At 51.7% G+C, this 12,118-nt stretch overlaps 7 protein-coding genes across 7 annotated transcripts; 3 read left to right on the forward strand and 4 right to left on the reverse strand.

Annotated features, from left to right (window-relative positions):
• Positions 1 to 787: 787 nt before the first annotated feature.
• VTN00DRAFT_1911 (uncharacterized protein) lies at positions 788 to 3,161 on the forward strand (the record flags this gene model as incomplete). The annotated part of the gene is made up of 6 exons (XM_069428071.1): positions 788 to 947; positions 1,022 to 1,482; positions 1,544 to 1,627; positions 1,707 to 1,971; positions 2,032 to 2,223; positions 2,299 to 3,161. 6 exons carry the CDS (start codon positions 788 to 790, stop codon positions 3,159 to 3,161), a joined length of 2,025 nt encoding a protein of 674 aa, XP_069292613.1.
• Positions 3,162 to 3,554: 393 nt separating this feature from the next.
• Positions 3,555 to 4,724, reverse strand: VTN00DRAFT_1912 (uncharacterized protein; the record flags this gene model as incomplete). Its single annotated transcript, XM_069428072.1, has 3 exons — positions 3,555 to 3,830; positions 3,935 to 4,402; positions 4,497 to 4,724. 3 exons carry the CDS (start codon positions 4,722 to 4,724, stop codon positions 3,555 to 3,557), a joined length of 972 nt encoding a protein of 323 aa, XP_069292614.1.
• A 1,443-nt stretch (positions 4,725 to 6,167) lies between these two features.
• Positions 6,168 to 6,470, forward strand: VTN00DRAFT_1913 (uncharacterized protein; the record flags this gene model as incomplete). The annotated part of the gene is made up of 2 exons (XM_069428073.1): positions 6,168 to 6,226; positions 6,323 to 6,470. The coding sequence occupies 2 exons, from the start codon at positions 6,168 to 6,170 to the stop codon at positions 6,468 to 6,470; spliced, it is 207 nt and encodes a 68-aa protein (XP_069292615.1).
• Positions 6,471 to 6,522: 52 nt separating this feature from the next.
• VTN00DRAFT_1914 (uncharacterized protein) lies at positions 6,523 to 7,546 on the reverse strand (the record flags this gene model as incomplete). The annotated part of the gene is made up of 4 exons (XM_069428074.1): positions 6,523 to 6,901; positions 6,963 to 7,290; positions 7,358 to 7,426; positions 7,513 to 7,546. 4 exons carry the CDS (start codon positions 7,544 to 7,546, stop codon positions 6,523 to 6,525), a joined length of 810 nt encoding a protein of 269 aa, XP_069292616.1.
• Positions 7,547 to 7,619: 73 nt separating this feature from the next.
• VTN00DRAFT_1915 (uncharacterized protein) lies at positions 7,620 to 8,532 on the reverse strand (the record flags this gene model as incomplete). The annotated part of the gene is made up of 2 exons (XM_069428075.1): positions 7,620 to 7,924; positions 8,286 to 8,532. The coding sequence occupies 2 exons, from the start codon at positions 8,530 to 8,532 to the stop codon at positions 7,620 to 7,622; spliced, it is 552 nt and encodes a 183-aa protein (XP_069292617.1).
• Positions 8,533 to 8,705: 173 nt separating this feature from the next.
• Positions 8,706 to 11,097, reverse strand: VTN00DRAFT_1916 (uncharacterized protein; the record flags this gene model as incomplete). Its single annotated transcript, XM_069428076.1, has 3 exons — positions 8,706 to 10,836; positions 10,889 to 11,036; positions 11,085 to 11,097. 3 exons carry the CDS (start codon positions 11,095 to 11,097, stop codon positions 8,706 to 8,708), a joined length of 2,292 nt encoding a protein of 763 aa, XP_069292618.1.
• A 461-nt stretch (positions 11,098 to 11,558) lies between these two features.
• Positions 11,559 to 12,081, forward strand: VTN00DRAFT_1917 (uncharacterized protein; the record flags this gene model as incomplete). The annotated part of the gene is made up of 3 exons (XM_069428077.1): positions 11,559 to 11,730; positions 11,833 to 11,884; positions 11,982 to 12,081. The coding sequence occupies 3 exons, from the start codon at positions 11,559 to 11,561 to the stop codon at positions 12,079 to 12,081; spliced, it is 324 nt and encodes a 107-aa protein (XP_069292619.1).
• Positions 12,082 to 12,118: the final 37 nt, after the last annotated feature.

Consider the following 12,118-nt stretch of genomic DNA (forward strand, 5'->3'; position numbering starts at 1 on the left):
TCCATGTTTGGGCTTGGAGTTTTATATCATATACTTAGTTCTGCATTGTTTCCACACATTCAGATACCTAACTTACTTGGTAGCAGTTCCACCCATAAGATCTACAAATCCATCTACTGCGATCTGTGTATCCCTGGTGTATATAGTATCAGCAGTAGGTACTGCTGCAGGCATACATAGTTGGTACCTCATATACAGTCCCATTGTGCTCCGGAAGAATCTTACAGGTATGCCAGCAAAGCCATGCAGCAAGCTGGCACGGGCCGCCCGAGATCTGATCCCTAGCTTTTACGAGGTACATGCATTTAAGGCATCCCATTCCCGTATGAGCTGGTTGGCGATCGTCCTCAAGAAGCTTTAAGTCCTCGGTTACTAGTCCTGCCGTAATACGATCCCTTAATTCCAGAACTTGCCACAGGCCACGACTACCTACCTAATCTACATCTATGGTGGACTATCTGCGTACATACTTACCTAGACAGATGATCATGCTCTTCACCACCGCCACCACAGGATCTAATTGATTGGCTTCTAAGAATCCTTTTAAAAACTGCCTTTAAGAAATGCCCCCTATCCCGATCCGCTGGAGAGTATATCGATGGGGCATTGTGCCTATTGGCACAGGGAACGGTAGGGGGCCTGAATCGTCCATAGACAGTTGATCATTTGTTTTATGTATAACTATTATATAAATGTTAATACTATCTGTCATTAAAGCCCCCTTAGTTCCCCTCACTAGGTGAATACAATATTCCAAAAATTTAAACACAAAAGCTTCTTGAAAAGCATGTGCGGACTTACAGCCATTCTGAGCTTTAAGCGGCCAGATACGCCAGAGAGTACTAGCGACCGGTCTCTCGAAAAAGCAATCGACGAGAGCTTGGAATTCGTCAAGCACCGTGGTCCAGATGCTCGTGGTCAATGGATCAGCCCTGACCACCGCGTGGGTAAGGTGCTACATGTACCTATCATTCTAGTATGGTCAAATCTGCTCCAGAGTAGACTAACCTGGAGAATCAAGGTCTTGGCCACGTCCGACTTTCGATAATCGATCTCAGTGCCGATGGCAACCAGCCATTTCACGATGTCAAGAATGACGTCCACGTGATCGTGAACGGAGAGCTCTACGACCACGAGCGCTACCGGTCCGAACTGCTGAACCAGGGGTACGAAGTCAAAGGCAACAGCGACTGCGAGATCGTTCTCGCGCTGTACCAGCACTATGGGGTGTCATTTCTGTCCCATTTGCGGGGCGAGTTTGCTCTGGTTCTTTGGGACGCGAAACGTCAACTGTTCTTTGCCGCCCGGGATCGATATGGGATCAAGTCACTCTATTATACGGTCGTCGATGGCCGACTTCTGGTTGCGACGGAGATGAAGTCATTTTTGGCATTCGGGTGGCAGCCAGAGTGGTGCGTTCAGACTCTCCGAGATAATGGATGGAGATGCGATTCACGGACGTTTTTCAAGGGCGTCCGTAAGGTAAGCACTGCGACGACCAAATGCCTTTCCACATAGCCATGTTTTACTTACCAGATCCTAGATCATGCCTGGCCACTACTTGATAAGTAAGCATTTCGGCGATGTTGAACAAAAACTGTACTGGGATCTTGATTACCCCGACAAGGTCAGTCAGGAGAAACTTGTCCGGAGCCTGTCAGTCTCGTGTGTCATGCATCACTGACCTTGTATGTACCTGTATGTAGCGGGCTCTGGAGACACGCTCCGAAGAAGAGATGATTGTCGGACTTCGGGAACGCCTGCTCGAAGCCGTGCGGCTCCGACTCCGTGCAGACGTACCGATAGGGATCTACCTAAGCGGCGGACTAGACTCGTCGGCTGTTGCCGGTATGGTCGCTCATCTGATCAAGGAAGAGGGGGCAAAGCTGGGGAATGATGCGAGTCGGGACTTGTCGCGGATGAAATGTTTCACTGTCCAATTCGATAAAGATAGCGGCGCTGATGAATCCGGTTTGTTTTGAGGCCGTCCTCAACTACATATGACCCAGTGACTAACTTGCAGGTTGGAAGATATCGCACGGCGCACGGCAGAATGGTTGGGCGTGGAGTTTAACCCGGTGCATATGGACGAGGAGGCCCTAGCCTCCAGATTCGAGGATACTATATGGCATAGTGAAGCGCCCTTCCCCGATGTCGATGGAATGGGCAAGTTGGCAATGTCCGAAATGGTTCATTCGAAAGGGTTGAAAGTTGTCATCACCGGTCTGTCTCCCCTACCATTGTTCATCCGAATTTTAAACAGAAAATAATTGTGCTGATAAACTGTGCCTGCAACAGGGGAGGGATCAGACGAACATTTTGGAGGATACCACCTTTTCCAGGCTGATGTTCTCCTTGAGTCCGATTACTCCTGGCCTGTATCGATATTATCTGAATCAGATCGCGAAGAAGCCTGTAGAGCCGCACGCACGAAGCTGGATAGGGTCATGTACTGGGGACGAGGAAGCCTTACTGGCACTGTAGTACCAGCACCGACGACACGCATGCTCAACCACAGCGGCATCGTCACGAACCTTACCACCCTTTCCCCGCTCTACTTCGCCCCCTGGACGGACGATCGCTACCCCGACAGCAATCCCGAAACGGCCGTCGCAGAGAGTTTCGATGGCCGTGTTCACGAGCGGATGGCAAACAGATGGCACCCCCTCCACACTGCCGAATACATCTGGACAAAGACGGGCTTCTTCACCCTCCTTCTCCGATACCTGGGTGATAACGTTGACATGGTACATCATGTCGAGAGTCGGACGCCGTTCCTGGACCACCACCTTACGGAGTATGCAAATGGCCTACCGCCCAGTCTCAAGGTGAAGTACGACCCAGTCACAAAGACCTTCCACGAGAAATACATCCTTAAGGAAGCTGTGAAGCCATTCATCACGGAGGAAATTTATAGGAGGACAAAACACTCGTATCTGGGACCCGTCCGGCTCCCTGAGAACGGACCGCTGTGCAAGGTGTTGAGGAGGTTGGTGACGAGGGAGAACATCGCGCAGCTGGGGTTTGTAGACTGGAGCAAAACGGAGGGCTTGATTGATAAGGCATTTGTGGACAAGGATCCTCTTGCCTTTAGAGCTGCAATGACTGTGGCGCAGTTTGTTGTTCTCGGGCAGAGATTTGGAGTCAAGACAGCTAGCTAGACGGTACAATTGAGGTCAGCTGTAGTAGGCGGTTCGATGATCTCCTACTTTTTCTTTCTTTATTCCCCTCGGGTATTCGTCTGCCGTAATCCTTGCCAAATGGGGAAGGAACAGTACTGGGGCAGCGCATGATATGAACCGGGTGGACTACCTAGCCTAGGTAGATTAAAAGGAACCTGCCCCTTTATCAACTATTACTTCAACTAACACTAGTACTCAGTGATGGCATAGTTCTCAGCTTGAGACCAGCGTGATCAGTGAAGGATCAGTGGCCATACGTCACTGAGCGTTGATCCGAGTAGAGCCTAAAATGGAAAGAAAAGGAAACGAAACGAAACGAGGCTTCCCGTTGGATACATCCATCATATTAGGTACCTAAGCTGAAGTATGTACTTAATCATGCGTCTTCCGCTGCTTCACCGCCTGCCTATCAGCCAGAATAAAGTCGTGCTCCAGGAGCCAGAACCCCGTCCGGTCCTGCCCATCCACTTTCCGCACGAACGGCTTGGTGTTGTGCTTCTTGGCCATCTCCAGGTCCTCACTCCAGACGATGTCCTCGGTCAGGCTGGTCTTGGCGCCGAAGACGGGGTCCAGAACCAGGCGGGGGCTCTCACGGTCGTAGAGGGCCGTTGTGAGCGGCTCGTAGGAAGGGTGGGCGATGACGAAGTGCTGGAAATGTGAATTAGTTTTGGTGTCCAGAATGGTAAGGGACGATGTGGGGAAAACACGAAATTAGAAAGAAACGAAAGGGATTCAGGAGAGTAGATACTTACGATATGAGCCGGCCGATACGCCTGGCGATTCAGCAGATCCAGCAAAACACCCACGGGTCCATCATACGGCACCGGGTAATCCACCGGCCTCACACCATTGATGTAGAAGCTTCCATCTTCACCCGAGTAGAACTTGCCCCGACAATCCGGCCCATCCTTCTCCGGATCCTGCATATCGTACTTCCCGTTCCCATTCGTCTCCCAGATATCGAGCAGCGCTGCCTTGACGGGGTTCCCGCGCAGATCGCGGACCGTGCCGCGGATGAGCATGGTCTCGCCTGCGCCGTTGGAGGAGATAGAGTCACCGTTCTCGAATAAGTGGGCTTCGTTGTGGAAGGGCCCCAGGACGGAAGACTCGGTGCTTCCCGGGGTTTGGCGCGAGTTGATGATGTCGACGAGGGCGGAGATGCCGAGGACGTCGGAGAGGAGGATCATCTCCTGGCGGTCGGGGTGGCTGGCTTTGCCGACCTGGATGCGAAATGGGTTTTAACATTTCCATATATAGCACTAAACGGTATATACATATCAAACAGAAATCCAGAGGGAGATGTACTATGCTCACCTCCGTCAAAAACTGCCACGACGCCTCCCACTCGTCCCTCTGGATGTCGGTCTCCCGTATGAAATCATGCGCATGCTGAATGAGTTTGGAGAAGATGAACTTGACGCGCTCATTGTTGATGTTGGAGCTGATGTTGATCACATGCTGGGTGAGGTTGTCAGCTGTGAGGTCCTCCAGCTTAGCACCGTTGGTGTCAGGCTTCTGCTGGCTGTTGGATTGGGTGGCCATCTTTTGTTCAGAATCTTGACGTTAATCGTCCCGTGAGTGTTCGTCCTGAGGAGAGTACAGTGTCCAGCACGGTCAGTTCAAGCGGAGATGTATATGAACGGTGTGAGCATAAACTCTCATCCGCTGGAGAAATCAGAACAGGAATCCAGGCACAAGAAATGCCCAGCAGGAATGATAGTAACCAAGAACCTAACGTAGGTATATAATATTTTAATCAGGTGAAGGAGAATGATATAGATGTATCTCAGCCTGGAAGTTAGCCAGATGCCAGTTCAGTGGGAAGACAGCTCTTAAGAACCGTTGGAAGCCGGCCAAGGAAACCAGCCGCATTACACAGCATTAGCAAAGACCCCAGACAGGGCCGCTTAAATCTGACGGACAAGCAGACCGTTGGCCGGCAGTTACGTGCCGAGCGAGATGGAGTCGTGCTGGCTGTGCTTGGAGAGGAGACCGGGGAGAGCGGGAGATGCACCGTCCAGGTCGGCCCCACAAAGCACAGCTCTCCGCCCCGTGGAGAGCTTGCGGTGGATCGTCGGATGAGGGACATGGGGAAAGAAAAGTAGGTATGGAGTAGTGATATTCCGGAGTACGGTCTGGGGACGGCTAACAATCAGCTCATCAGTGTGCTTGTGCTGGTAGAAGGATGAAGAGGATAAGGACCCCGCAGATGCCACTGCTGATACCCAAACAGCTATTGTTTTTCTGCTGTTTGGACCACGATGGAAATGGACCCTCCTACGCAATGCAATAAATAGTCTTGGCCTTGGCAAGCGTCGGCAAAGACTAGTCACAGCTCCGCACCTTGAGTTTGCTAAGTAACAGGTTACTAATAGATGACAGATCTACTATCTACCTGTATCAGGTGCTTCTATGTCTGGTCCAGATACTATCGGTGTTTGGGGACGAAACAGCCATTTCGACACTATTTACGTACCATATGGCTTTCAAGTTATATCAGAGCCAAATATCCCAAGTTGAAAGCAAGTCTCATACCTCGGACCACGTGGCTACATCATTGCTACTCTGTTGACTGTCTCTCTTGCCTGGAGGACCCGCAGCAGGATTTTGAACAGCTTACCAAGAGTATTTAAGATAACTAGATCTAGATCGAAAGTCCACTCCACAGATCAGCATAGACCGATCTGTTCTGGACCCTGAGATCATTTCCCTTTTCTGACACAGAGTAAACTGACGCCTTGCCTGACAGGCGCCCAGACTCAGTAGGACTCCGCTACTAACCAGCGCATTACTTCTTAAAGAACGCAGCGGATCAGAATCTCACAGTAATGTACTCGCATCTCGATTATTCTCAATATTTCTAACTATGTACATGCCCGCAGTTCCCAACTGTCTCCTTTTCCCTTCAATTCCTCCCAAATGACAGGGTCGCGCCCCAAGAAATGACCAATCAAAAGACAACCAAATCACAATTCCACTTCCATAATGAACACAAAACGGGGGATAATGGGGTATGAAGCAAAAAAAGGGTCAAACTACCAACGGTAGAGAATAGAAATTAGTACAAACGTCAGACATAGCCACAATCAAAGCGCGTTTCTCGACCTGAATGTGGGACTGAAAGAGTGAATGGGTTGCAGCCATTTTGAAACCAGATCGAGTCGACGGCCAAAACATTTCGGAGAGATCCATTTCCCATGCATAAATATGCATAAATTCATGCGACTCGTGCCTCCGTCGCGTCTAACGCATCCAAATCATGTTCCCATCACTGATACCATACCATGAAATTATGTCGTTCAACATATAAACCATCTGATCGTTTCCTATACTGTCATAATCATTCATCGTCGGTTAGCTGTCTCAGGAGACTGATGCTGAGGATCATGACCAGCAGTCCGATCGTGACTATGACCAGGAATCCGAAGCCAAACCATCCCAGAATCATAGCCGAACTGCCCACCCCGCTCTTGACGCTCCCATTTCCCATATCTTGTGCGATCGTACTGGCTGCCACCGACGCAGTGTGCTGCCACAACACAGATACGAGAACAAAGACCGAGGAAATGAAGATGAGCGCCAGGGCTGCCTGGGACACTGGCCGCGACGGGAATGGCTTCACTTCTCGCTCCGAGCCACTAGCATCTACTTCTTCGTGCCATCCAGGGAAGGTAGCAAGCAAGATGAAGCAGAAAAAGGCGAGGACCAGAGCGACAATTCTAGAAAAGCAAAGTTAGCATTAATTGCCAGTCTGCGTGTTAGAGGGTTAGAAACACTCACATCAGATATGGAAAGACAACCGCATCCTTGAATGTCGATGCGACCCAGATCAGATTCAACGGATCCTGGTCGACAGTGACAATCTCCGCTAGCGCCGTAGCATTCGAATTGCAAATGAACGATCCCCCATCTGGCTGGATGCAGATGCCAAAGTAGCCCACACGGACCTCAAGCTCCGCCCCACCTACAATGTTGGCTATTGCTGTCGTGACGCCCGGGTCCACCTGTGAGGTGTCGAAGTTCGGCGCATACCTCTCATAGTAGAGGGAGATGAGGAATATGGTGGGTATTTGAGGAGATGAAGATGAACAGCCAGCTAATAGAAGGGCTGCAACAAGACAAGTCAGCAAGACTACTTATCTAACAACGGGCAACAGAAGGGCCGAGAAACATACAGAGTAGAATTATGGCAATGGCGATGAAGATCATGAGGACATGGTGGTAGCCCACCATAGGTATGAACCCTGGAGAGAGGTACTGTCAGCACATGCTCCATGGCATCCAGGCTGAGCCACATCCGTGAGCTCGATCAGGGAACAGAGATACATACTAGTCCATCCTGTAGCGAATCTTAGCGTAGCCATCTTGGGCGATATATACCCACCATCCAGTGGAGAGTACTGCGCTCTGACTTCTGCCCCGTCGTACTAGGTAATCTCACTTCTCGGTCCTCCGAGAAGGAGCCCTGTGTCGACCGTGTGCCCACCCAGTACAGTAAGGAGATGCGCCACTGGGACTGCGGGAGAGGTTCGATGAGGAATGCGCCTCCCAGAAGGTTCGAGCTAAGGGGCCAGTCTGAGAGGAGAGGAGAGAAAGAGGAATGAAAAGTTCGTGTGTATGCTGGTGTGGAATGTCGGCTGGAATGGAGGAGCGGTAGATATAAAGGCCGAACGTCCCCCCGGAGATCCCGCAATGACTGACGGCAAAAGAATACTTCGCGGGTTGGATAACGAAGCCAAAGCCTGTATGAGTAAAGATCGTGTCAGAAACAACAGTATTCCTTCAATCTCGATATGGCAGGGAAATCTGCAAGCGGGAGCCGGGTAGTAGGAATGAGGAAGAAAAGAGGAAAGGGAGGAGGGAGGGAGGGAAGATGGAGCTCAGCCAATTCGTAGCGGCCACGTCAGGCACACACGGCTAAACGAGCGCTCGCTTCAGCGCCCGTTTCCTGCTTGTAAGGCGACGAAAGCAATTAATTCACGAGGTCGGTGTCAAGCATGATATTCCAGGTGGCTGGAGTATCACGGTCTCCGGGAGGCTGGGCCAACGGGCTTTGTTTATCGGACTTTCCATGGTAACCGCCAGCTCACCGCCCGGCACAACTGGGCCGCGCTAGGCAGGATCGGGCTAGCGACCTGCCTATCAGGGCTAGCGGGACGGGGCAGGATCTCGCGGTGGGCCGGCGCTTCTCCACGATCTCCAGCCTCGCGCTTTTATCGCCCGTGGCATAGGCCCGCCGCGCGGAGACCGGGCCCGCGCCAGTATACCAACGTCCGACGCAGGTACGGTACAGCAGAACATAGATGGCACATGGCACGCAAAGAATAGTACGGCTCCATCTATCATCCATATATATCTGATAACGTCTACCGCTTCCTCCTTCCGGGTCTGCCAAACACGGTACGGAATACAGCAAACAGATATCCGCAAACATATGAATAATCGTTTTCTATTAAACCAATCCCACTCCCAACGCCTATTCAATGCTCAATGCTAATACCTTAGTCAAAAGCTTATACATACCTATTTCGGTGTGAAGGAGAACCGTTTCAGGTCCAATGACGGCTGGTTCGGCCTGGGGTTGTCACGGGAATCACCGTCTTCGTCATCGCTGTTCGGGACAAGCAGGTCTTCGCTCCCCCGATGGTTCGGCGCACGAGTAGTAACCGGTGGCCTGCCTGCTCCAAAGTCTGATTCATATCCCGAATCTCTCGGCCCCGTGACCGGCGTCCTTGCCCCGAGCCGGTCCATGGACCTCGACTTGGTCAATGCGTTCTGCCCGAGCCGCTGCAGAGGCGTCAGCCTTTGGCCTTTGAGCTGGGTGACAGCCCGGGACAGTCCCGGAGAGGAACTGGACGGCTTCAACCCTGGACCTTGCCTCATGGTGGGTTTATTCGCACTAACGCCCTTGTGCGCAGAGCTCGTCGAATTTGTATTGCCCTTAAATGTGTGCTTGGAAAGAAGGGCAGAGTTCTGCTTCTGCACATGGAACTCCAAAACCCGGTTGAACAGCTCCGGGTCTGAATCAGCATTCACAAATGTGGTAGGCGTGGTCTGTTGCGTGCTGTCCTGAGTTGCGTTAGAGTCGTCGCTGGGTTCGGTGGAGACGGTGGCCTGGGTATCCTGTCCGGTTTCCTCCCGTGCTTCTGAGGGGTTCGTAGGGTCTGGCGACGTTGTTGGCAAGGAACTGTCTCCAGAACCATTTGTGCCCGGTGCAACTGAGGCGCTCTCCTTCGCAGAGTCAGTAGGCGCAACGACATCCGGAAGCTGTGACATAATTTCTTCGGCGACGTCATCCGAGAATACTCCAAAGTCGGACTTGCGCGCTTTCTTGGTCCTCGTTATTTTCTGTCCGCTCGGACTTTGCTCATCCGTAGATGTAAAAAAGCGACTGCGGCGTTCTTTGAGATCTGGCAAGGACTCCTCGTCTGCGTCAGAGCACAGTCTTTGGCGCTTCGCGGATTGAAAAGTTGAGATCCTAGCTGCTCGAGCAAGAAACGATTCTCTTTCTACACTCCTGACCATTGGACTCCCGGCCGGCAGCGATAGTCGAAGGGAAGAAGACCTGGTCACACTAGGCTGCGAGGGTGCCGGACTTGTCTCCCATGAATTGTTGGCATGGCGTTCAAGGAGACGCTGTTGGCTTGGAGAAGGAGTGAGACTGTTCGGATCAAGTTCTGCTAACGGAACCCGTTTGGGAGTGAAGAACGAGCTGATAGGCTTGTTGGGCTTCAAGTCGGCAGTTGAGGACAGAGTCTGTCTCCGGGTAATGCCGGTGGTGAGCCTTCCTGCCGTCGATGGCTTTAAGTTGATAGGCTCCTTCGTCATTGGATCCAGATCTCCGCATGCGACCCCGACTGCTATCTCTGGATCAATATCAGCACCAATGAATGGCATCTCTTCTACCTTGACGCCGTCGTCTAGCGGCGTAAGGGTAACCAGCTTCCCTTCCTTGGGGCAGAAGACTCGTTGGTAGAGAAATGTGAGCTCCGCTTGCTTGAAATTGTCCAGATAGTCGGCTGGCACGTTGTATTTCCCTTCAAATTGAAGCATTCGCAGGACCTTTTCCACGTTCTTGTATCTCCGGATGTTTCGGTAAGCGGTCTTCAGTCCCATTTTTGGAATACTGGGGAGATAGTCGCAACCGCTGAGAATACACATGCGTCGGAAATCAGCGTCTGTCCATCCGATCAGGCTGATATCGCGACAGGCAGTGAAGTCGCTCCTGTTAATTTCGATGCAGTCACCGTGTTGGTCCAATTTGGATATAAGACGTTTCGCGCCGAATACCAACAAATCCGAATCTTCAGAGATGATGCCATTGATAATGCCTTGTCGTTCAAGGTATGCCAATTGAGCATCTGCCTCGTACGGCGCCACCACATATTGGATCTTCATATTTTTTAGTTCTTCAATCAGTTGGCGAGCCATGTACGGCGTCACATCGATAGCCTTTTGCAATTCCTGCTGAGCTTCCGCCATTCGTCCTTTACGGTACAGCTCCAGACCCAGCTTCTTGGACTCATCACGTCTTTTCTGTCTGTCGGATTCGGTCCCAGATTTACTGGGTAAATTGTCGCCATCAAAGACCAAATATGGCGTCACGCCGAAGTAGATGAGCATGCGCACACGGTTCAATGCGAACTCGATATGCCTGTGACGGCATTAGCAGATTGTATTTGACGGAAGCAGACGAGTGGCCATACTTTGTTGTGGGCTTATCCAGAGCCAGGTCAATGGCACAGGAGACTGTACCACGGTGCAGCCATCCATATGCGTCCACTCCCAGCGTCTGACCGCTTAACTTTTTCAAGTGGCTTGGCTTCTGGATCGACTTGAGAAGGCCATGAAGACCTGTAGACTAGATTAACTCATGCCGTAGTATCATTCAATGCACCGTACCTTGAATACCCATGGCGGGCGCCCTCAGGCGACAAGGTGGCCGCCGTCTTGTTTACATGCAAAGAAGGAGCATTCACGGGGGTGCTGCACCGCTGGCCAGCTGTCCCGATTCGAAGCTTTAAGAGCAGTAAATAATATGATCCCGGTCCCTAGGGACAAGGGGAGAAAGGGATGACAAAAAGAGGACCAGGACCCAGGCGACGTGAATAACACTACATTGCACGGTGCCTGGGGAATGTCCAGGGCATCACTGACGCGCCAGACGCGAAGCCTCGATCACCTGGAGAACGGCCCGGCCATTGGCTCCCCGCGTCGGGCGCTGCTTCCCGCTCTCACCGCCCGCCGATTCTGCTGGTTCGAAATCCGCGGAGTAAAAAGATCCCCTCATCCAGTCCAACATTCGAGCAAGGGATCTCCAGCACCTCTGCCCCGCTCTGTAGGGAAGCTAGCTGGCACAGCAGAGGCGCATTCAAAATGGCGAAGAACCTTCACAAGATTCAGAAGCATATCACCAAGAAGCGGGGTGGAAAACTCGAAGCTCTCCACGAGAACAGCAGAGACGCGAAGCGGCTGCGCCGGGCTGGTGCCCGGGAGGATAGGCTTGCCCGCATCGCCTCCACCATATCGAAGGGGAGACAGTTATATGGTGAGTTGCCCGCACAAGTTCAGATTTCCATCCGTTGTTATTATACCCAAGGAGACCATGTGCGGGTTGCGAACAGCCTTTCCCCAAGCTGACCTATTGCAGTGAACAGAGTCTCCTGGTTTCAGGAATGTATCGAGGACGCTTCGTCGCCAATGTCAGACGCCGATATTGCGGAGTTAATAAAGAAGTGAATACCCGAATCCTCTTTTCGCATCTCGATTGACAGGCGGCTAATAATGTCATGTCGACAGATACATCCACCGTAGCGATGAAGAAATCGAACAGCTTAAGCAAGAACGACGGAAAGGCCGCCCTCCTAGCAAGCGAGAAGAGGCGCTCGAGCAACGGTAGGGGGTCGAAGACAAAGAGTTTACGACAGGCTTCTGGG

The sequence above is a fragment of the Thermoascus crustaceus genome (genome assembly GCF_041956765.1).
Source record: "Thermoascus crustaceus strain CBS 181.67 unplaced genomic scaffold VTN00scaffold_1, whole genome shotgun sequence".
Lineage (NCBI taxonomy): Eukaryota > Fungi > Ascomycota > Eurotiomycetes > Eurotiales > Thermoascaceae > Thermoascus > Thermoascus crustaceus.